This window comes from Dasypus novemcinctus, chromosome 2 (assembly GCF_030445035.2).
Source record: "Dasypus novemcinctus isolate mDasNov1 chromosome 2, mDasNov1.1.hap2, whole genome shotgun sequence".
Taxonomy (NCBI): domain Eukaryota; kingdom Metazoa; phylum Chordata; class Mammalia; order Cingulata; family Dasypodidae; genus Dasypus; species Dasypus novemcinctus.
The window spans coordinates 151,136,203-151,158,836 of NC_080674.1; the positions used below are offsets into that span (position 1 = coordinate 151,136,203).

The window sequence follows — 22,634 nt, forward strand, 5'->3', positions numbered from 1 at the left end:
CTAAATGATTCTAATTATAGCAGTTGAGCTATTACTACGGATGCCTATGGCTTGTAGCCACAGGGATTTTTATCCACTTCTCACATGCATTCTCACATGTTGTGCATTCTGGCTGCTTGCTGCTTTTGGACTGCCAGCAGTAGGACTGATTTTACACGATCTCATTGAATGTCCTGGGTGGGGAACAGTGGGGAGGTACTTTGATCCAGAAGAGGTCTCTGTAGTTTCTCTGGAATACCTTTCATCATTACAACCATGATCTTGCCCATTAAGTTTGCTTCTTATTTGTGTTTTAGAAGACTAACAAAACAGAAAACTTTGCTAACCAGGAAGTCCATGTCCTCCTCTGCCTGCAGCCAGGGCCCTGTTCAAACTGTTGCCTCGCTTTGTCCCACTGAAGTACCATGATGCTGAGGTCTTCCTCTGGCACAGAGGCCTGCTATTCTGAAACTGTGACCTCCCTCACTTCTCAGACCTGCCTTTCTTGAGCCCTGGAAGTGAGTGAAAGTACTGTTGGGAAGGTCAGAGAATCCACTCGGCAAAGAGCAATTTTGACTGTGTCTTGCAGTTTGGCCCAGAAGAATCTCTTAAGACTATAAAGCGGCTTTCTGGGGCCATTGATGGACAACTCATCCTTATGCTGGAGTAGCCTAAATTTTAAAATTGTGGGTTCTAGAGCCAGGCTCCTAGGTTTATATCTTGGTTCCATCACTTACTGGTAATCTTCCCATTTGTAAAATGGATTTATATAATGGCATCTACCTCGGAGGGTTTTTGGGAGAATTAAATGACCTAATATCTTTAAAGTATTTACTGAGAGGCCAGACATGTTGTAAGAGTTCAATAAATTGTTGGCTAGCACTGTGTTGAAAATACTTAAGAGTAGCCTTAATTGCATGTCCCAGGAATGTAGAGAGTCCTTTCCAGTTTGTAGGCAGCACCTGTCTTTTCTATTTGAGTTGCATGAGGCTACAAAGTCTAGAAGAACTGGATTATGTATGTTTTTGTTCATAGTAAATGGGAAACACAGGCAGTATTTGGTCCTGTTGGAGGTGTTTAATCAGTACGTGTTGGATGAATGAATGAAGTTGTGAGAAGACCAGGAATGGGATTATGACGGGGTGGTGTGTTTGGTGTAGCTAGGTCCTTCTTATTGTCTGTTACTGCAGGAACCTTCATTGTCTTGGAGCTACTGAGAGTAGATAGTAAATATTAGGGAAATTCTTTTTTTAAAAAGCTTAATTGACTTACAATAAATTGCACATGTTTAAATTGTATGATTTGATAGGTTTTGGCAACTGTATACATCTGTGGATCCATCACCACGGTACTTGGGGAATTTGTAATGCCTCCCTGGAAGGTCTTTTATTTCTCAGTAAATGATAAGCCACTTCCACCTCAGCTGTGGGTGTGGCTCGCTGCCCTCCTCACGGAGGTAGTGGTAGCCTGTTTTACTGCTCTTTACACAGTACCTCACCAGCCTTCACCTGCATTTTTACATTCTTGCTACTGAAATTTTAAATGTTTATGTGTGTGTATACTTGCTTAGTATCTGTTTCCAATGCAAGTTTGGAGAAGGCAAGGACCGTGCCAGTTTTGTTCAATGCTTCATTCTCATTGCCCCACATAGAAGGTGCTTGGTGAGTAGTTAAAGGACGAATGAATGGCTCTATTTCTAGCCTAGATAAACCGTACTATTGGGTATGAGTTGGGAGCAAAGAAAACCGAGTTGTTCTCAGAGATTAAAAGTTATTACCTTCAGCAGAGAGAAATCAAAGGGGAAGAAAGACCTTCTAGGTCTGAACTGCTTAAACTTTATTACTGATGTGAGGCAGGTAAGCCTTGGAAATGCAGGAATCCAACATGACACAAGCCAGATTTAAAAATGAGGCATGTGATGATCTCCTCTGTCATGACAAGACCCAGTTGTTTGGTGGAAGGTGAAACATTTATGTTGGGGACCTGTTTTTTTTTTGGTCTCACTTGGTTTGACCTTTTATTGCAAACTCCTTTACTACAGGCTGCCGTAGAAGGGGGCTTTAACTGGATATGATGTTAGAAAGAATCCCAGATCCCTTTTATTCTCCTCCAGCATGTGGTATTCATCCTCCCCCTCTCCCTCCTCGTTCCTCTCGCTGCCATAAATGACAATGAAACTTTCAGAGTCAGCCCTGATTCCCTCAGACAAAAGTCTCTGAGGGAGTAGTAGATAAAGGGAGAATCACAAAAATAATAATTAAAGATGACACAGCCAGGTAGCGGTGTGTGGTGTGCTTTTTGGCAAAAGTGAAGTAACATTTTAGAGCAGTAAATGCTCTCCATGGTGGGAAAGGAAGGGCAAAGCGGACTATTAAAACCCCCACTCCAGAATGAAAGAGGAGGGGTGGGAAAAAGAATCGAGTGTATTTGTGTTGGTGAAGCTGGGTTATTTTCTTTTTCTTTTTCTACTAAATATTTATAGAAGAGGTAGAATACCAGATTTCTTTATCATTACTGTTTCTTTCAGATGCAAGGAGGTAGCTGGGTGGTCTAGGATGAAGTGAGGTAGAGATTCTAGAGGGGCCATCTGAGAGGCCTCTGGTATCTCGTACAATTTTTAGTGGTATTTTGAGTACATTTACTCCTACGTGCCATCCATCCTTCCATTTGTCTGTCCTTATCTCTGTCTATCTGTCCACCATTATCAACTGCCTGTTATGTACCAGGTGTTGTATCCATCCATCCATCCACCCACCATCTGTCCTTTTGTCCATCTATCTGTCCATACATCTATCCTATTATTGACTGCCTATTATGTACCAGGCACTATCCTTCCATACTGCCTGCCTCCCTCCTTTCCTTCCCTCCCTCCCACCCGTCTAGCATATTGACTGCCTATTATGTACCACTGTTATAGGCCCTCAGCCCCCAAAGTAGAACTCAGGGTAGCAGGAAGACAAGATTACAAAAAATATTGTTTTATTATTTTACAGCTCAGTGTGAAGTTAATGATGGGCTTAGTCTCCCTCCCCCCATTTGTAATGCCATGAAGTTAGGGGCTATGTCTGCTTTTTGCTTACCTTTATTTCATCATGTCTAGTATGTTGGGTATATAGGTGCTCAATTCATAATTTTTTGGATGAACAATCAAATAAATGAGTGGTCTGGATGGAATAGTGTGGGAAGCACTTTTAACGGGAATATAACCAAGAAGTCACACAGAAAACAGAATTACTAACCCTGGCCCTGTTTCTGGGCCAAGTCATGGAGAAGGAGGGATGTCTGTGTAAGCACATACACTTGATGGTATTTTTTGAGCTGACACCATGTAACAAGCTGTGGGGCTATGATGTGTTCAGGGCTTACATGGCCTCTGCCCTCTGCAGCTGCCCATACTGAGCAATAGAAAGTGCTTGGATGGAGAAATCCACTTGCCCTGGGGTGTAATGTGGGGGTCCAGCCTGAGTCAGCGGGAGGAGGGCTGGGGCAGTGAGTGTGAAGCTGTGACTTAAAGGGACCCCTGGAGCGAGCCAGGGGCCAGTAGCATTGGCTGAGAGCCAGAGGGCCTCTCACGCCGTGGAAGATGTGTGAGGGTGCTGATTTGGGAATGAAGCCTGTGGGCCCAGGTGTGGGGAACTGATGGGATGGGTGGCTCTAAATGAGGCTCTAAATGAGATCTACAGCGTCTGAAGGGTTAGGATTCCTTTGTTTTTGCAAAACCTCTAGGTTTTGGTAACAGTAAGACTGTAATGCTAAGGCTTCCTAAGATGGAGGCACTGTGGAAGTTGGTGGAGAGTGCTGGGAGGCTTCCTACGAGTCTTCCCTCTCCTCTAGGTTTCTGGGGTGACAGGAGGCAGTGAGGCTCAGTGGAGTGAGGTGGGCTATTGACCAGCAGTGGCTTGAATTGACCATCTCTGGGCCCCCATTTCTGGGCCAAGTAACGAAGGAGGGATGTCTGAATCCTGGGTACAGGAGGTGGCCCTCCTGACTCAGTGCCCTGTGCCGCGGTCACCCTGCCCTCTGTGCAGTCAGGGCGAGTGTCAGGGATTCTACTGACTGCACCAGGAGCACCTTGAAATAGAAGGAAGTGTCCACGAGAGTAAAATGACCAAAATAATTAATGACTCCAGAGAACAATGGCCTAGGGTTTTTCCATGGTCCTTCTCTTCTCTGGGAACAGTTTCCTGCTGCTTTCTTGGAGGCACGTTGCCAGGGACTTTCCGGGTCTACAGGACATCGTTTTCCTTTTCTTGCTTGTTTCTCTGCTTTCTCAGGTTCAGTGTTAATAGTTTCTTCCAGTAGCTGGTATTTAAACAAATTGCTCAACAGTGTCTTCCTATAACAGTTCAATTTACTGTGTATAAGAGTCATCTTGAGAATTTGTTAAAAAGGCAGATTTCCAGGATCGATTCCCAGAATTTTTGATACGTTAAGTCTGGGGTGATCTGATTCAGGTGAATTTACCAAACTGAGAAATACTTCTTCAAAGGGTATGTTTTAGCAGGTTTTATTCCCCTCTCAAGGTATACCTTATGTATCAGAAAGAATGGCTTCTGTATTTACATAATGTTAGTTGACACAATTTGCCAAGATGCCTTTGTCCATCTGATTATATATTTAAAATTTTGACATAGATATGCTGTCTAGATATACAAATACAAAGTCTTCTCCTTTGCCTGTAGCTTAAGTGATTCTAAAATAGAAATAGTGGTACCTTGAAAACCTAATAGGCACTCGGTTGAATGAGGAAGAAAGTAGGTGGGGTATGTCTGTTTTATGGCTTCACGGCTAAACCTGATAGGTGGGGTTCTGATTAGTTTGTGTGTGTGTGATGGAATGAATCAGTGATGACAGTTTTGTCTTTATTTCAGTGATCCAACTTTTCCTTTCTGTAAAAAAAAGAGGGGTGGGGGAGTGATTACAGGATTTGTTACTCTGAACGAATTGTTAAAGAGAATCATGTTCTTACTCATGTATTCATATATATATACATAGTATTGAGGGTTTACAGCATGCCAGAACGGTGATGGGTGTCCTTTTAAGAACAAAACAGACATAGCTGCTGCATGTGTGGACTTCTTAATGTAATTGGGGCAGTACCCCTTAGATGGAAATAGAAGGAAATTACTAAAGTGTAAAGGGAAGGGAAGGAAAATTTGGGGAGCTCTGAGAGTTTACAGCTGGGGGTGGGGGTGGGGTGAAGGGTGGGTGAGAGCAGGCTACTTCCCTGAGGAAGTAACCTTTTATGCAGAATCCGAAGGTCGAATGGGCATGAACTAGGTGGGGTGGGGGTGAGGGTGGGGGTGGGGCTCCAGGCACAGGGACCACAATGTGCCAGGCTTGGTGGCTGGAGGGGTCCCAGCACATCTGAGCATCTTCAAGTCTGCCAGCTGGACTGGCGCTCAAGAGAGAGGGTGAGGCTGGCGGGTGTGTGGGCCACACAGGTTTGGTTGATGGTTAGATTCATTGGTATCTGGAGAGGAATGGGAAGACAGTTAAAATTGGGGTGAGGGCAGATGGGGGTGGTTACAAAATAAGATCTGCCCTTCATAAAGGTCATCCTGGGCAGCTGAGTGGCAGAGCGGAGAGGAAGTGGAGAGGCCAGTTAGGAGGCTAGGCCAGTGGTGGGGAGGCTTGGAGTCAGGCGGTGCAGCAGGGATGGAGGTCATCCTCAAGGTGCCCCTGGAGGGGAGGAGAGAGTTAACTGAGCTTGCAAAGCAATGCTGTATGCTCCTGTGCCCAGAGCCAGCTACATACTCTGTGGGACCCAGTGCAAAATGGAAATGTGCAGCCCTTTGTTCAAAAATCAGAAAAAAAAGTGCTGTTAAAGGTATTAAAATGTCAACCTTTTTCTTTTCTTTCTTGGTCTCTCTCTCATGGTATTTTTTGTTTGTTATTTAATGTTGTTCTAAATAAAGAAAAATTAAAAATATAAATTATTAGTATGGATTTTGTTGTTTGTCTTTATATTGTGTAATGCCAGTTTTAATTGTAAAAATATAATAGCCTTTAACTTGTATGCAAGTCACTGAAATTACACAGTTCATATTTTGTAGTTCCCATACACGTATTTATTTCATTTCTACCAGAACATTGAAAACGCTGCATTAATTTACTTTTTTTTTAAATTTCTTTTTATTTTTTACGTGGCACCAGGGATTAAACCTGGGACCTTGTACATGGGAAGCAAGCTCTCAACCACTGAGCTACACCTATTCCCTAGTTTACTTCTTGACATGCACATATTCTAGCAGTACCCTCTACTGTCAGTACTGATAAGTAAGGAAGGACTGCAAGAAGAAGGAACTATGGTTTGCCCTATTTTTCCTTGTCTTTCTACATCATGTTCAGCTAAGTGTTTAGCTAATACAAGGAAGTGATATGAGTAAGAAGATCTGTCTTAGGGCCTCTTAGTCCCCTGTTTTTCTTTGTTTTTTTATTTATCTGTTTTTTAAAAATTTATTTCTCTTCCCTTCCCCCCCGCCCCTCAGTTGTCTTCTCTCTGTGTCCATTCACTGTGTGTTCTTCTGTGACCCCTTCTCTCCTTATTAGCGGCACCGGCAATCTGTGTTTCTTTTTGTTGTGTCATCTCTCCATGTGTGCGGCGCCACTCCTGGGCGGGCTGCACTTTCTTTCGTGCTGGGTGGCTCTCCTTACGGGGTACACTCCTTGTGTGTGGGGCTCCCCTATGCGGGGGACACCCCTGCATGGCAGGGCAATCCTTGCGCACATCAGCACTGCGCATGGGCCAGCTCCACACAGGTCAAGGAGGCCCGGGGTTTGAACCGGAGACCTCCCATGTGGTAAACGGATACCCTATCCATTGGGCCAAGTCCACTTCCCCCCTGTGTTTCTTTGAAGGCCACTGCTTCTTTGTGCCTCTGAAGTGACTTCTGGTTGAATGGAAGCCTGGGGCTGAGAGCACTCCCACTTAATCACTTGTAGACCTAACACACGCTGTTTGTACACAGGGCAGCAGGGAACCTCGTGGCCCCCATGACACCCCTGCTTGCCTATCTCTACTCACATGTCTGCTCCATTGTCCCACCAGACCTTACTCACAGAACACAAGCTCAAAGATAAAATTTTGAAAAATTTCATGATAGTGACAGCAGAGCATTGAACCAAGTGGTCGTATGCCCATGGAACTGGTCCTGCCTGTGCCTCAGACACTTCCGTCTCTCACTCACCCTGTGGGCCTGTACCCTTGATTCATTTGAATCTGTGTGTCAGGCTTACCATTTGCAGAGAAGGTTCACTGGGCGGAGCCTGTATGGGCAGCCCCAGCCCAGGCCTGTGGTCCAAGAGTGCTGCCCTGCCCAGGCGCTGAAGGCAGCCGCCCTCTGCGGGAAGCCTGGCTTCCTGGTAGGTTTCTGGGCAGTCAGCACCAGGGCTGTTCATCTGCCCCAGGAACTGTGCAAATGGTCTGTACAAATCAGCCTCTAAACGGAGCAGCATTCCTGCTTAATTATGCAGCCTTCTGAATAAGAGGCATGGCTGCGAACTTGTTTGGAAAGATTCAGGACTCAGAATTTGTGATTTCTACCTTGAATTGAATTGCGACATTCACTCCTCCCACTGTATCTGTCACCTAGGTTTCCTCTGCTACAAGCACTCATTGCCTGCTCTGGGACACATTTGTAAGCCTCCTGTCGGGAACTGGAAGTTCCAGCTCACTCTGCTCTCTTCAGCTCTACCTTTGTAATCTGGAGAAGTTCCGTTACTGGTTCTGGGGACTTGATGTTCTGAAGGTTAGATGGTAACAGTTTTCAAACTTCAGTGTGCATAAGAAACACTTGGGAAGACCAAAGTTTTGGATTCAGTCTAGTGCAAGTGGTGTTCAACCTTATTTTGAGAAACATTGACCTTTGGCTTCAAATTCTGTGGTGGTCTGGACCAAGGGAGTTATTCTGGGAGCTAGTGAAGCAGGATTTTTTATTTAGATTGAGGGCCAGGGCTGGGGGGCAGACAATACTGGGTAAGGGGGCAGTCAGGAAGGGATCCTGGGGCTGTCCTTGGGAATCTCCGAGCAGAGCAAATATTTGCCCACCTGGAGCTTCCAGTTTGTTCTCCACAGCAGGGCCTCCCCTGAGGAGAAGGAGGGGCCTGATTCAAAAGGGGAGAAAAGAAAGTAAAACCAATTTTGGGAAATGTCATGAGGTGTGGCTCTAGTCTGAATGGCTGGGTACCTTTTTTCTTCTTCTGCTGGGAAATGTTAATTTAATCCAGGGGGAGAGAAGCAAATTTTCCTTTCTTTAATTGAGTTTATTCTGGTGCTGAGGAGCCACTGCCTTGCTCCCTGTGGTATTAATAACAAGGGGAGTTTGAACTGTGCCCTGGGATTATGTTGACTATTTAGATCCTAATGATGCTGCACAGAGCAAGAGGAGGTCAGCAGGGTGGTGTGGTGCAGCCACTTGGGACTTCGAGATGGGTGGGAGCAGGCCAGGGTGGCTGGGCTGGCCCCTCTTCTTTACACAAGTAAATTGGCTTGGCGTTTTATTTATTATATTATTATGCAATACTATATAGCATTAATACCTATCATTTATTGGGTGCATACAGCAGGCCAGACCCTGTACTAAGCATTTCTGTGCATCTACTCCCTCATGGGAACCCTCGAGATCAGTTTCCTTTGATCTCCATTTCACACAGGTGGAAACTGAGTATGGAAAGGTTGTATGTAGATGGTTGATTTGGGATTTTGAATCCTGGGAGTCTGTTGTCCCATCCCAGCACTCAACCAGGACTCTAGGCTTATTTGGCTGGTTAAAGGCCTCCAGTTACTCCCCTTGCCTTATCTTCCCTTGAGTGCATTCAATTTGGTTTTAGCTGTTGTAAGGAACAATGGGAGGTGTATGTACCTGCTTTTGTGGATATCTCTAGGCTGTCTTTTCTATGACTTTCTAAGCTAACAACTGTAGACTGCAAATTAATTCCTGGTTCTTTTGGCTAGGTTTTTAGTTTGCTTGACTTGTTTTCTTTCTTTCTTTTTGCCCTTTTCTAGAAAAGGGGCTATACAGGTCGGTGACCAGCCTTGGCTTCTGCCTTCTGCTTTTACGGCAAGGTTCTTGCTTGCCTGCTATTGTCCAGTGCGAATGCTATTGCATAGACCCAGGAGGAGGCAGGCCTGATGGGTAAACACTAAGCTGTGGAATGCATAGGTGCTGTGTTTTTCATTCACAATTCTAACACCTATCCAAAGACAGAACATTTCAAAACAAGCATTTGCATCTCGGGATGGTCTGTGGAGAGATTAATACGGCTGGGAATCCGTTATCTAATTTACTATTTCGCAATGTTTCTCTTTTTCATTCAAAAGCTATACACTTATTTTGGTAATTCTCCATGAAGATTTTTCTGAGGTAGCAGTATTCATTTTTCCTTCCCAATATGCATGAAGAAAGACACAGAAAAAGGGCAAAATGGCAGCTACTTGACAAGAACCTGGCTGAAGTGGTGGAAGTCAGGTTTCTAAATAATGTAACCAAGTTTCTGGGTTGAGTGTCTAGGTGCATGGCTCTGTTCCCATGAACCTATGGCAGGCAGAGCAGTCCTTCAGTTCCTCGCCTCAGTTTTTCTCGTTCTTGCCTGCTCCCTGCCCCCATTTTATTGGCAAAACCTTTTACTTATAAACCTTTTCCAAGAAGGTCTGGCTTTCCCTCTAAGTTTATCACTATAAATTTTCAGATGGTACATGTCACTTTCTTTTTTTTTAAAAAGGATTTATTTATTTTTCTCTCTTCCCCTCCCCCTCCCCACACCCTGCTGTTTTTGCTGTCTGTGTCCGTTCACTGTGTGATCTTCTGTATCTGTTTCTCTTTTTGTCTTCTCATTTTTTTCTCCTCTAGGATTCACTGGGATTTGATCTTGGGGACCACTGATGTGGAGAGAGTTTTTCTGCCACCTCAGTTCCTGGTCTTTGCTGTGCTTCACCTTGACTCTCTCCCCTTTGTCTCTCTCTTTTTTGCATCATCATCTTGCTGTGTGACTCACTTGTGCGGGCACTGGCTTACTGCATGGGCTCTTGGCCCACTATGTGGGCACTTGGCTCATCACGTGGGCACTCGGCTCATTGCATGGGCACTCAGCTCATCATGTGAGCACTCGGCTTACTGTGCAGGCACTCAGCTTACCACGCGGGCACTGGCTCGTTGTGCAAGCATGCTTTCTCTTGTCCTTTTTCACCAGGAGGCCCCAGGGATTGAACCCAGGTCCTCCCATGTGGTAGGCAGAAGCCCTATCGCTTAAGCCACATCTGCTTCCCTCACTTTCTTAATCTAGTTTAGCCAGCACTGCATTTTGAAAACATTTTATTTGGAGGTGGGGAAGGAGGTATTTGTTGCTATGGTTTATTCTCTCAATGGATTTTTGGAAACTGCTGTCTCAGTGACATAGAAGTATGCTTCGCTATAGAAATATCCAATATACTCTCTCACATTAAAAAAAACAACAGAAAAGATACTTTGGGTAGAATCTTAGTACTAGAAAGCACCTTAAAAATAAATTGGTTCAGACCCTGTTTTCAAATGAGTTCTCTAAGGCCTAGTGTGTTAAATAGCTTTCCCTTGGTTCACATGTGACTGAGCAAGGATATAGCCCATTTTTGGTTCTTAGTTTAGGTTTCTTTCTGCAACAATTTAAGACTTCTCGAGGAATTCATTCATTCATTTCTCCAGTATATATTGCCACTGTGCTGGAAGGAAAAAGAAGCTGTGATCTGCGTTCTCCAGTCTTGGGTGGGAATCCAAATCCTTGCCTCATAGACGATGGTGCCTGGGCCAGCAGCATGGGCATACCTGGGAGCTTGTAGACTCTCAGGCTCCCAGGCTTAAGGAATCCGAATCTGCATTTTGACAAGAGCCACAGGTGATTGGTGTCCACCTTGTTGTTGTTGTTGTTGTTTTTATCTCCCACCCCTTGTGCTTTTTTTTTTTGCTTGCTGTCTGCTTTCTGTGTCCATTCACTGTGCATTCTTCTGTGTCTGTTTTTATTTTATTCATTTATTTCCCCTGCCTTGTGGCTTGCTTGCTGTCTGCTCTCTCTGTCCATTTGCTGTGCGTTCTTCTGTGTTTCTTTTTGCTCGTGTCCCTTTTTGTTGCGTCACCTTGCTGAGTTGTCTCTCCACAGCGTGCAGGCGAGCCTGCCTTCACAAGGAGGCCCTGGGACGTGAACCCAGGGCCCCCCATATGGTAGACGGGAGCCCAACTGATTGAGCCACAGTGGCTTCCCCCTCAAGTTTTGAGAAGCATTACCCTGGAGGGAAGGGCATTCCAGAAGCACAAGCTAAGTCTTGGGGCTGAAGCCAGGACCACCACCTCCCCCCCTCCCCACAATCTGGCCCTCTTCGGCTTCCCATCCCCCAGCAGACCTTCCCCTGACCTGTCCTTTGCAGTCTTTTCTTCATGTGCCTCCCCCATGCCCGCCCCCTAAAACTTGCCTCTCAGGCTTGAAGCACAAGCACTGACTGTTAAGGAAGGAAGCCCAGCAGCTTCTGGTCTGAGAAGCCTGTAAACCCCGTTTCTCTTGGATGGCATGTTAGCACTCTCATTCTTTTATTTGTTTCACCAAGGGCTAGCCTGCCTCCCCAGTCAAATCCCCAGTGAATTTGATTATACCATTCACCCCCAGTGCATTTAAGTCACCACTTGAGTTATAAACTTCTCAAGAAGACACCCATTTGAATTAGCTCCGTTAAAAAATAAAGTGTATTTGGTCCAGGGTTTTTACATTTCGTTTCATCTGCCAGAGGTGAAAAGAAATTTTAAATTTGTAGATGCATTCGTGTTTTCTAAGTATTGGCAAAAACTCTTAAAGACTTGAACTGTGTTTTTAGAAGTTAACGAAATTGGGGTTATTTGATTAGTTGGGTGAGTCAATGAGGCAAAACTTCCTTAATTCTTATGCTAATGAAGAGTCTCCTTTGGTTGATTCTCTTTTCTCTGTCCTTAAAGTACACTGCCACTCATGTTTGCAGCGAGGAATGGGAACCAGCATTTAAGGGCTACTTTGTGCCCCAGTCGTCCATAACTGTCTTTTCATTTTTAATTCCCATGACAATCCTGTGAGGTAGGTATCACCCTTATAGCTACATAGATGCTTGGAAAGGTTGAGTGATTTGTCCAAAGACACAGATCCAGCCTCTGAACCCCTGTTGGCTGAATCCATGCACATATTATTCCTCTTAATTGCCCTTGACTCACTCTGTTTGAGCAGTCCGGAAATACCCTCTCTTTTTCGCTCTCTCATTTGATTAGTCCTTCTCTAATGGTCTTCTTTGTTTTAACTAAGCAGATCACCACTGTTTTTCCTTGAGGGAATTTTTCCTGTGCTGACCTTCTGCTGTCTTATAATGTGAATATAGTTCAAAATACCTCAATTCTCTATGTCCCTGTTGTGCTTTGTATCAGGGCTGAGTGATTCAGGTTTGGGGATGCGCTGTTAAGGAGTTGAGTTTTTGCATAGATCTGATGCTGACTAAATCACTTAACATAATGGTCCTTGATTCAGCAAATGTTTATTAAGCACCTATTATGTGACATGCACTGCCATTAAGGTTGTCCTCAATTTATTCATCTATAGAAAGTCAAATGCTATTCCTTAAACTCTCAGTGTTCTTATGAGAAAAAGCCAGCATAGCACTTTGGAAATACAAATAATATACTTTCATACATAATTTGTATATAATTACTTACATTTAACAAGGATACTACTGATCATTCATAATAGATCCTAAACTTGGAGTCGTCCGTAGGGGTTTATTTGAGCCCCACACACCATTTCCTTAATCTCCTGGCTGACCAGTGGTCTGTGTACAAGTGTCCAGGTTGAGACATGTCGTCGGTAATCTGGTTATCCGCAGGGGAAAGCTCCCTGACTGTGACTGCATCTTCTCACAACAAAGAGCAATGGAGTCAGAGTAGGGAATAGGCGTCCCCAAACCAAGTTCAGGACCAGCTTCTTAATAAAAGCCTTAGCCAATATTTAAGTTTATGGTGTCACTCCTTTCTCTGTAAAACAAACAAAACAAACAAAAACTGTTTACTAGTTTTTCAGGGAGGAAGTCCAGATTCATTAGCTTGACATTCAAGCCCTTCCATGGTTTGATTCTGACCTCTCTTCCCAGGTGTAACTCCTGTGCATCCATCTGACCTTCCTGCTACTTCTGTGCAGGTCCTCCACTTTTGCATCTCTTTCTTTACTCCCTGTTCCCACTGCCTAGAATATCTTTCCTCCTCTGTCCACTCTGCCCTGCATCTCCTCCCATTTCTACATGTCCAAATGTTAACTGCATTTTTAAGGCCTAGTTTAAATACCATTCCCTATTCTTTTTCTCTGGGAAGTCCCCTCCAATGGCCCCAGCTGAAATAATATACCACTTTGCATTTTTGAAGCCTTTTCCCCCCTACTTTTTGATTGCCTAAGCATGTTCTTCCTTTAATTATAGTTTCGTATGCTACACAGATTATGCTGTTCTAGTTTGTATGCCCCTTAAGGATAGGGAATGCATACATAACCGTTTTTTAAAAAAATTTGAGTACCTTGATCGCAGACGCTTAAATATTTCAGTAAGTTAGGTAATATAGTGTAATAGTTAAGAGTTTGGGTGTCAGAGGGGCAGGATCTTAACACTACCACTTATTAGCTGTGTGACCTCGGGCATGTTATTTAACCTTTCCCCATCTGCAAAATGGGGATACCTACTCAACAGGATGAAATTATTTAAAGTACTTAGTATAGTACGTATTATATAGTAAGTACTCAATAAACTAATGCTTAATGTATTCATAGTTATTTTGATGTACATTAAAGTAGGTTTGAGTCTCCCATATTATTCTCTAGGGTGGTTCCGTGTAAATGGAATTAGAAACCTCATCTGGAAAAAGGAGACACACTTTTCTTTGTTCTACTTGATTTCATTTTAAAAAATCAACTCTAAAAATTTCATTAGCCTTAGTGCTCTGGTTGGAAAAACAAATTCTTCAGAGTCAGTGCTGGCTATGGCCTCATTAGGAAAAGGGAAAAGACCTTAGGAAAAGCATGCTGATGTATAATCAGAATGCATGTTACCTAATGTGCCATGGTTGATTTGGTTGGTGGGCAAATCATCCGTCTGGTGAGATGAGAGGTATTCTAAGTCTGCTCCAGCCAGATTTGAAAGAATGTGAGAGCCCTGCTGGCGTTGACTTCATCCCGCCAGCCCTTCCCTTCTGTGTCTCAGGCTTGAATGTCTGAGATGAACACAGACCCCCTGGAAATTTTAGAGCTATTCTTCACACATGGTGGCCAGGACCCCTCCCTCGATTGCTGTGTAAATGCCTATTGGACATTTCCCTTCTCAGATGGTGCAGCTTCATCAACAGGGACAGGTCTGTGACCCTGTGAGTTCCTCCCCAGGAATGCATTTAAGGCTGGCCTTGTCTGGTACAGTCGATTGCCACCTAGTGGCCACAGGTGAGAGTGCGTGACACAGAACCTAGAATGCTATGGGGAATTTTACTCAGTTGTCAGATTTGAATACGGTTTCTTTCTGTTTGCTAGCATAATGTAAGGATTTAGGCTGTAGAATGGCATTTAACGAGGGGCCATCATTTGTTTTCCTTATAGTAAAGCACATTGAACTAGGTTTAAAATGCCACCTAGACTTGGGGAAATGGAGAGTAGGGGGAAAATGCCTCTCCCAAACACTGTTTCTGATAGGATATGTTCTCAGTTTGTCCAGATATGGGGACAGAGAGAAGGGACTTCTCTGGAAACTCTTCCTTAACGTGTTTTGATTCCGGGTTTGCGGATGTACCGGGGCAGGAAGAAGATAGTCTATTTGTTGTAGCTCATTTCTCTACTTCCCTGGGTGCAGAGAAGATTTTCTCTATGCTCTTGCTGGTAGCCAGCCTTCCAGCTCTGCAGGAATCATCCTCAAAAGACAACATTAGAGGAGGTAGTTCCCTGTTAACAGTAAGCATATTTCTACATATACCAAGCTCCAGCCAGAACTTTGTAAGCTGGAATTTCTCCTTACTTAGTCTGCTTTTTCTCACTTGCCAGGGGTGGTTTGGAAGTTCAGCTTTGATGAAGGTTAAGGAACAGTGGAGTGCCCACTGCCTCTCCTTTTGTCCTTCTGTATGCCCTGCTCTCAGCCAGACTGTGTGCCTGGCTTTGGGGATACAGTGGTGAGCATGAAGGGACATGATCCTCACCCTTATATAACTTAGTAGTTGGGGAGACATGAATTGAAAAATTATCTGAAAAAAGTATAAAATTACTAAGAAGAGGTACATAGTACTTAGGCAGTGAAAAATAGAGTAGGGTTTGACTTGGTCGGAGCAGTCAGGGAAGGTTTCCCTGAAGAAAGAACTCCTGAGCTGAGGTCTGCAGGCAGACTAAGAGTCTACCAGTTAGAAAAGTAGGGAAGGGTGTTCCCCGTAGAGGGAATAGCATGAGGTGGCAGGTGGGAGTAGGGCACACTCCAGGAACTGACAGGCCGGGTGGCTAGAGCCCAGAGAGGAGGGTGGGAAGGGGGAAGCTGGAGGGCCTCTCAGGCCTTGGGAAGGACTGTGGTCTTTATCCTCAGAGCACTGGGAAGCCATCACAGGGTTTACTGCTGGGGATGACATGACTGGGGTATGAACTCACTGGACAGTCAAAAGTGGATGTGGAGAGACCAGATGGCAGGCAGGTGCAGTTATCCAAGCAAGTGAAGGTAATAGTGATGGGGGGAATAAACAGAATCAAGAGATGCTTAGGAGGTAAAGTGGGCAGACTTAGGATTGGACATGGAGCATGAAGGAGACTGAGCTGTCGAGGATGACACGATGACACCTAGGTGTCCAGCTTGTGCACAGGATGAGTGTTGGTGGCCTTTGCTGAGCTGGGGACACAGGAAGAGGCCCTTGTCTCTTTTGGGAGGGGAGAGAGAGTTTGGCTTTGAGTATTTTGAGTTGACAAAGGGGATGGGGATTGTGGAATCTGCCCATAGTCTCTCCGGGGCTGATGTCCATCTTGAGATCATGGGTTCTCTGCCCTGGGGGGCTCAGACACTCCATGGGTGAGTCAACTCGTGTTGCCCCGCCCAGTCAGTTTAGTTCAGGATCCCTGTGTCCAGCCCTGTCCTGGGCACTAAGAGTACATCATGACATGAAACTACTCATGAATAGTTCCAGAATCATTTTAAGTACAAGGTGATGAGGTACACGGCCTAAGTGTATTGGAGTTCAGAAAAGGGCGAGGCCAGCAAGGTCTGGGGACCTTGGTATTCGCGTGCTTTAAGCAGCCAGGAGGCCTATCTCTTTGCAAGCACTTACCTAAACAGTTAGTCTTTATTAATTGTAGTGTTTCTAAGTCCAGAGAGAAAAATGTGATCAAGTAGCAAAAATTTTTAAAGGTAGCTAAATATAATTTTGGTAATCTGGGAGGATGCAGAAAGGCAATAGGTGTGCTGAAAGTAAATGTGATTGTAAGGTTACCTTGAATCCGTCATTATGTGGTACGCACATTTATATGTGTGTCCGTATACATATGTTAAGTCAAGGGGAAAAAAAGAAATGGTTTGATTGTGGTATTACTGGTAAAACTTGGTAAAATTAAGCTAGATTCTAATTTTAAAAACGTTTTGGTAAACCTTTTGTTTTAGCAAAAGACGGATCACACTTGGCTTAAATTTTCTTAAACCCTGTACAGATTAATACCTGCTGAAGGAGAGTTTGGCATCTCCAGGGAAAGAAAGGTACTTTCCTTGGGTCCCCAAGAGAGCAGACAGCTTTGGAAGCAGTGTCTCGAGACCCAGACTTCTCGCTGCTTCTGTATCTCTTAACCATCTGAACTCCTATGCTCGAGAGACAGAGCCTACCTGCTCTGTAAGGCCGAATTTGTCCTCCCTCGACGTTGGCAGTTAGGACTTCACTCTGCTCTGGCCAACATTCTGCCTTTCTAGCAACAGATATTTCTGCAAAGTAAATAATATTGACTCTTCTTGGCTTCTTGCTGTATCTTGTTCTGCCTGAACATGAAACAGTGGGGTTATATGAGAAGGGTGCCACGAAGTTTGGCCTGTATTCAACACCAGTACCAGCCTCTCCTCCATCCCTTCTCCTCTTACTGGAATGTGCATGTTAGATTCCTGTGTGCATCAGAGTGAAAGGTCTAGAAATAAAGCTTTTGGGAGCTGCATATCCAAGGTGCTAATCTACATATGGTAGCACTGATCCTCTTTGGAGGAAAAGGTGAGAAGCACTGGTCTTTGGGTGTTCTCACTGTGATGTTCTCTCGGTCCTCCTAAATCACTTCAGTAGCGTGAGGCAGCATGGCATTCTCACATACTGCAAGGATTTCAGTGCAGAAGACCTGGAACAAAGTCGCATTTCTTTTCTTTAGTGGCCGTGTGCCCTCATGCCAGTTATTTAACTTCCCTGAGTTATAAAACACAGGTCGTCATGCTTACTTTCCTTGGGTCCTGTTACTGGAGGATTTGTAGGTTAGGAAAGAATAATTCAGTCTCACCTAGAACTGAACCTTACTTAAATGTACACAGTGCTTATCCAGAAAGTGTGTCTCACTGGAGCCTCCTGATAGCCCTGTGGGTTAGGCAGGACTGAAAACTCTGTCAGATGAGATAACCGAGACTTTGCAATGAACCCAGGCTAGTTGCATATGTGGTCAGTGGTAGAGCTGAAATGTGAACCCAGGAGCCATTGGGGGGTTGGGTGAGGACAAGGGCTTGGGGTTGATCAGAACCCCATGGAATGCTAGTGAGGAAAGGAGGTTCTCTAAAGCAAGCTTGAGAGTTATTTACATAGACTGGGGAATGGATTCTGAGCAAGCAAAACAACAGGTGTCTACTGTACCTTCCCTGAAAGATTTCTTTATAAGCATGGACCATCCAAGCCCATGCTGCCTGCCTTTTCAGGTTCCAGTAATTGGGATTCTCACTCTGCCCAGCTATCCTCACTGGCCTCCAGCCCAGTATTGACTCCATACCAGTGCTCATTACCTGGTCTTCCATCAGGAGGATTGGCCTCGTTATCATCTTTATGGGGCTCCTATTGTGTCAAGTTTATGCCATGGCAGAGTATGCTGCGTGCCACTGGACAATGAAATCAGGTTACCTTCTGGTCATAGGGTAATGGACCTTAGACCTGGTTAGATGATCCTTCTGTGTGAAAAGGCCCCACAAAAGCCCCGTTGTGCATTAATAGCCACTCCTTGTCCTCATTGGCAGCTGTCCTTGGCAGGACAGCTTTTCAGGCGTGTGCTGGGAGCTTTCCCAAGTCTGGCTTACATGTCATTTTTTTCCACTTAGTTGAGATGATTGTTCAGTTTGAGTCTTTCTTGCCCTTTGGGGAGGTACAGGAGGAAAGGGGTAAATAGAGAAAGAAACTTGTTCTCAGTCTTTGCTTGGGCCTTTCTCTGAGTTCTGACGAGGGGAACATTCTGGCTAAAATAAGAATGTGTATAAGCACACCCACCTTTGGTTAATCATGTATTGGGGTCTCTTGGAGGGGTCTGTCTTCCACTCTGAACTGCTGTTCTCTCCTTTCCCTATTCTGCCTGCGGCCTCTTCTTTTCTTGCTCTCTGCAGTGTTCTGCCTTCCAGATGCACCTGTTTCTTTCTTGACTTCCTGGGAGTGGCTTATGTACCGAGGGATATCCTTAACTTGGGATAGCCAGTTTTGAGAGATGCCTCATCCCTTTGCCAGCATCTTTTGAGCTTTGGGGATTGCCCAGGGACCACTGGCTGCTTGCTTCTGTATTCTCCGCAGCCCTTCAGTGCCTTCCTCTTTTGGTGTAGAGCAGATTTGCTCACGTCCCAGCTGTTCTGGAACCCATGTTCTCAGAGCTGGTGGGAGGGGTAGTCCAGGTGCTGGCGCTGCTGGTATCTGAACATAGCCTGAGCCCAGCACCTGAGAACAGCAGGATGGCCGGAACTGGGCTCTTCCATTAGCAGCCACAGCTTGGAATTAACGTTGGGATTGGAGAGCTGAACCCTTGGGGGTGGTGCATCATACACACACATTCATTCAACACACATTGAGTGAGAAACATTGCCAGGTCTGTGGTGAGGGGAAAAACCCCGAGATAAACCAAAACCCAGAAAACCAAAAGATGAAAAACATGACCCCTAACCTTAAGGGTCATATCTGGGAACTAAAACAGAGACCCTCTGAGGATCACGGGTGCTTTTATTCCAGTAGATAATGTTGATCTGAGCAGCCAGAATACCTTTTTGTTTTTTCTTTTCCCCAGAATAATCTCATTAAAGCCAGGCCTTGTTGCCAGTTATGCCTCATATTTCCCTCTTCTGGGAATTTGAACATAATGCCATTTCCCCTTCAATGAGGGAAACACGTATGAGGGTAATTTGAATGATTAGTCTAATCTGCAGGAAAGCTGCACGCGGAATTAAGTTAAGAACATTTGTACTGATTAACAGTGTCTGTCAAGCCACTTCAAGGTACATTGTTGATTTTATATCTTTAACAGAAGCTGAGGGCTCTTGAAGGATCATTGGCTTTTATTACAGTATTAAGTGAAAGCTTATTTTTAAAATTTGACCTCTGAGAGCTTTCTTTATAGATACCATGTGTGTGGTGTGTGATGTGTTTTTGCCCCAACTTAAACATTGCCAGGACTTTGTTCTCGTGGTGGTGGTAGAATGTGGCAACTCAGGGAACTTGTTCAGGTGGAGATTTGTTGGACTGGCTGGCCACGGTGCTTGTGTTGGAGGCTGGAGAAGGTTCTGAGAACTCGGCCTCTTCTATACTTGAGTTTAAAGAGGAAGTCCAGGTGGTTGTGTACCTTTGGGATGGGGCAGTTCCAAAGGCTTTCCTCCAGCCTTTCCCAACCTCCCTACCTAACAGCATTTTGTGTTGTGGAGTTGGACATAGGGGAAAGTATTGTTGAGCCAAGCAGGGGAGCAGCTACTATATTGACCACTTGGAGGGTGGATGGCAGACTGGACACTGAGGGCTGAGGCTGCTAATGGATTCCCACATGTGATCAATGGGGGTGACCTGACTTATTTTATGACTGGAGGAATTATAGATATGAGTAGAATTTTTAAAGCAAATGTAACAAAAATATTAACTTCTTAAGCAAATATTTCCTGTGATAAACAGGTATTTACTGTTTTGAATTCACATTTTTTTGTACTTTGAAATGGACTCAGGAACAAATCTGCTAGCTGCCATGTTAAAAAAAGGATGAAAAAAGTGCAACAAATATGAAAGCCAGTTTATCTCAGTAATTCATGTTTTTTACTCCCTTGTTCTTGCTAGATTTATCTTCAGCGAAGCGGAAATTTGCGGATTCCTTAAATGAATTTAAATTTCAGTGCATAGGAGATGCAGAAACAGATGATGAAATGTGTATAGGTAAGTCATAACCTTGCATAAGACAGAAAAAGTTCTTTCCTTGCTGTAACTGTCAATGTCCTAGCAGAGCCTTTTCCCTGGGAATGGAAGTATTTGAGGTTAGTAAAGAGAAATATTGGCAGTGGCAATGGAGGATCAGAGTTATGTGAGGATCAAGGGCCCTAGGATATTCTGACTTCTCAGAACTCTAGGATTGCGTTACTCACTCTCTGTCCTGTAGGAGAACGATTGAGACTTTCCAGCGGGGCTCTCCTCTCCACCTTCCTTTGGCTTTCTTCTTCTGGCAGGTTTTGTAATGTTCTTCCCCCAACCACAGTATGAAGGATGTAAAGCAAAAGCAAAGTACAGGTTGATGAAGAAAGGATTAGATCAGAGGTTGTAAAATGATAGCCTACGGCTGAGGTCAGAATCACCCATATTTTGTTTGACTTATGTTTTTAATTGAATTACCATAAATCAAATTAATTTAAAATTCCAGTTTTCTAGCTTCTATGAACAACTGGGAAATCTGGCCCACTGGTCCCACACTCTGGCATGGCAACAGTTGATCTGAGCTACGTAGCTGCTGCTGCCTTCAGGAGCAGAGGGCCTCTCAATGTCCAGTTCACTGTGGTCCCCACCCCTCCCTTTTATTTTGTTTCTGTAACAGGAGGCTGAGGGTGGGTTACCATTTAATGATTGTGCCACTTCATTCTTTACCATCATCTGCCTCATCTGCAATGGACCCTGAGCTCAGAGCATTTGCCTTTCTTTGCCAAATCTTAGTCATTGCACCTTGTTCTTCTTATATTGGGCATCTTGGTTGACTCCATTACGTGAGCAAGAACTGAGAAAGTTATATCAAATTAATGAATTTGTTTGATCCTTATTGTTGCCACGCAGAGTGTCGAGGTCTGGGGAGGAGCCAAGGCAGTTAGCAGATAGCTGAGAGCAGTGAAAATATCATTGTTGTAACTCCTGGATATACGAATGCCTTTCACAACATTGCGCAAGAGTATCTTCAGAGCTAGTGCACTTACTGCCTGTTGCCTTTGGGAATGATTTGGGTGAAGGAGACTATATCTACCTTTAATCAGTATGTGGCCTAGTAAGTCGCTTGAGGACTCAGGCAGGAGGAAGTCAAGAAGAAGCCAGAGATGTGGCTTCCGAAGCCAGCAGCACTGTTTGTTCAGTTCTAGTGCCAAAGAAAAGCTTGGGTTCTGACGCAGCTCCACGACAAAGGTTGAGGAGGTTGAATCCTGGGCAGGAAATCCTTTGCCTCCTAAGCGGAACCCTGCCTCCTCCAGCCTGGGACCTGGGGACCTTTCAGCATCTCACCAGCCCCTGGATACTCTTAGGAATAGGCTGGTGCTTTCCTTAAAGAAATCCTTCTCAAGCTAGAGTGCCAGGTGGAATTAACCTGTATTTCTGGGTCATCTTTAATGTTTAATGATGAAAAGATAAGCAGAGTCTTGAGAAGCAATTGACTTTAGAGTTCTGCAAATGCCCAAATGCCAAGGGCTAGCAAGGCTCCTGAAGACCCATTGCTCTCCTTCCGTCTCACGGCCTCTTTCTCTTTTCCAGCAAGGTCTTTGCAGGAATTTGCCACTGTCCTCAGAAATCTTGAAGATGAGCGGATACGGATGGTGAGTAAGGCTGGGCTAGTCTTGGTCCCACAAAGTGTGCTTGTGTCAATAGAGCAAGGGATTTGTTGTCAGAAGGATTGAGTTAACACCCAGGGCTCTGCCATCTGAATAGCTGTGAGCTCCTGAGCAAGCCTTTTCTCTGGACTGTGATTTCCTCACCTCCAAAATGGGGATAGTCATATCTGCTTTGCAGGGTTTGAAGCCTTTTGTAAATGGTAAAGAATTACCCCGGGTTGTTTCAGAATGGTGATATTGTCCTAAAAATTCACTTTTAAGGAATGTAAGTTCTGGTCCATAAGTAAGACTGAAGAGTACGTCTTTGAATGATTTAACTTTTTCAGGCCTCCGGTTCTTTAATGGCAGAATGGGAATGAAGGCGCCCTGCTCCCCTCCCCTCTCCCCTCCATTTAACTGCCAAGAGCTCTTTGAGGGCTAGGGTCACGTCTTACTTCCCTTTTAATCCTAAGCACCTATCAGTGCCTGCCATGTAGGAGACACCCAATAAAAGGATACTTAGTAAATTAAAGTAACTATGAACAGCTCATCGAAGAATACAAATTCAAGAATTAAACCCAGCTCTCCAGGTTCTTGGAGATATTTTTTGTACTAGAAATTATTCTGATGTGGACAAGAATTAATGGATAAGAGATTTCACAGTCACAGG

The 22,634-nt window shown here is 44.6% G+C and overlaps 1 protein-coding gene across 13 annotated transcripts in view; it reads left to right on the top strand.

Annotated features, from left to right (window-relative positions):
* The window catches only part of ARHGAP26 (Rho GTPase activating protein 26), a 1,052,546-nt gene that overhangs the window by 665,323 nt on the left and 364,589 nt on the right, over window positions 1-22,634 (top strand). For all 13 annotated transcript variants that reach the window (XM_071210383.1, XM_071210390.1, XM_071210397.1 and 10 more), the window contains 2 exons: window positions 20,250-20,345; window positions 21,909-21,970. In XM_071210383.1, coding sequence (XP_071066484.1) covers window positions 20,336-20,345; window positions 21,909-21,970 — 72 coding nt within the window. In that variant the 5' untranslated portion in view covers window positions 20,250-20,335. The remainder of the gene's footprint in view (window positions 1-20,249; window positions 20,346-21,908; window positions 21,971-22,634) is intronic.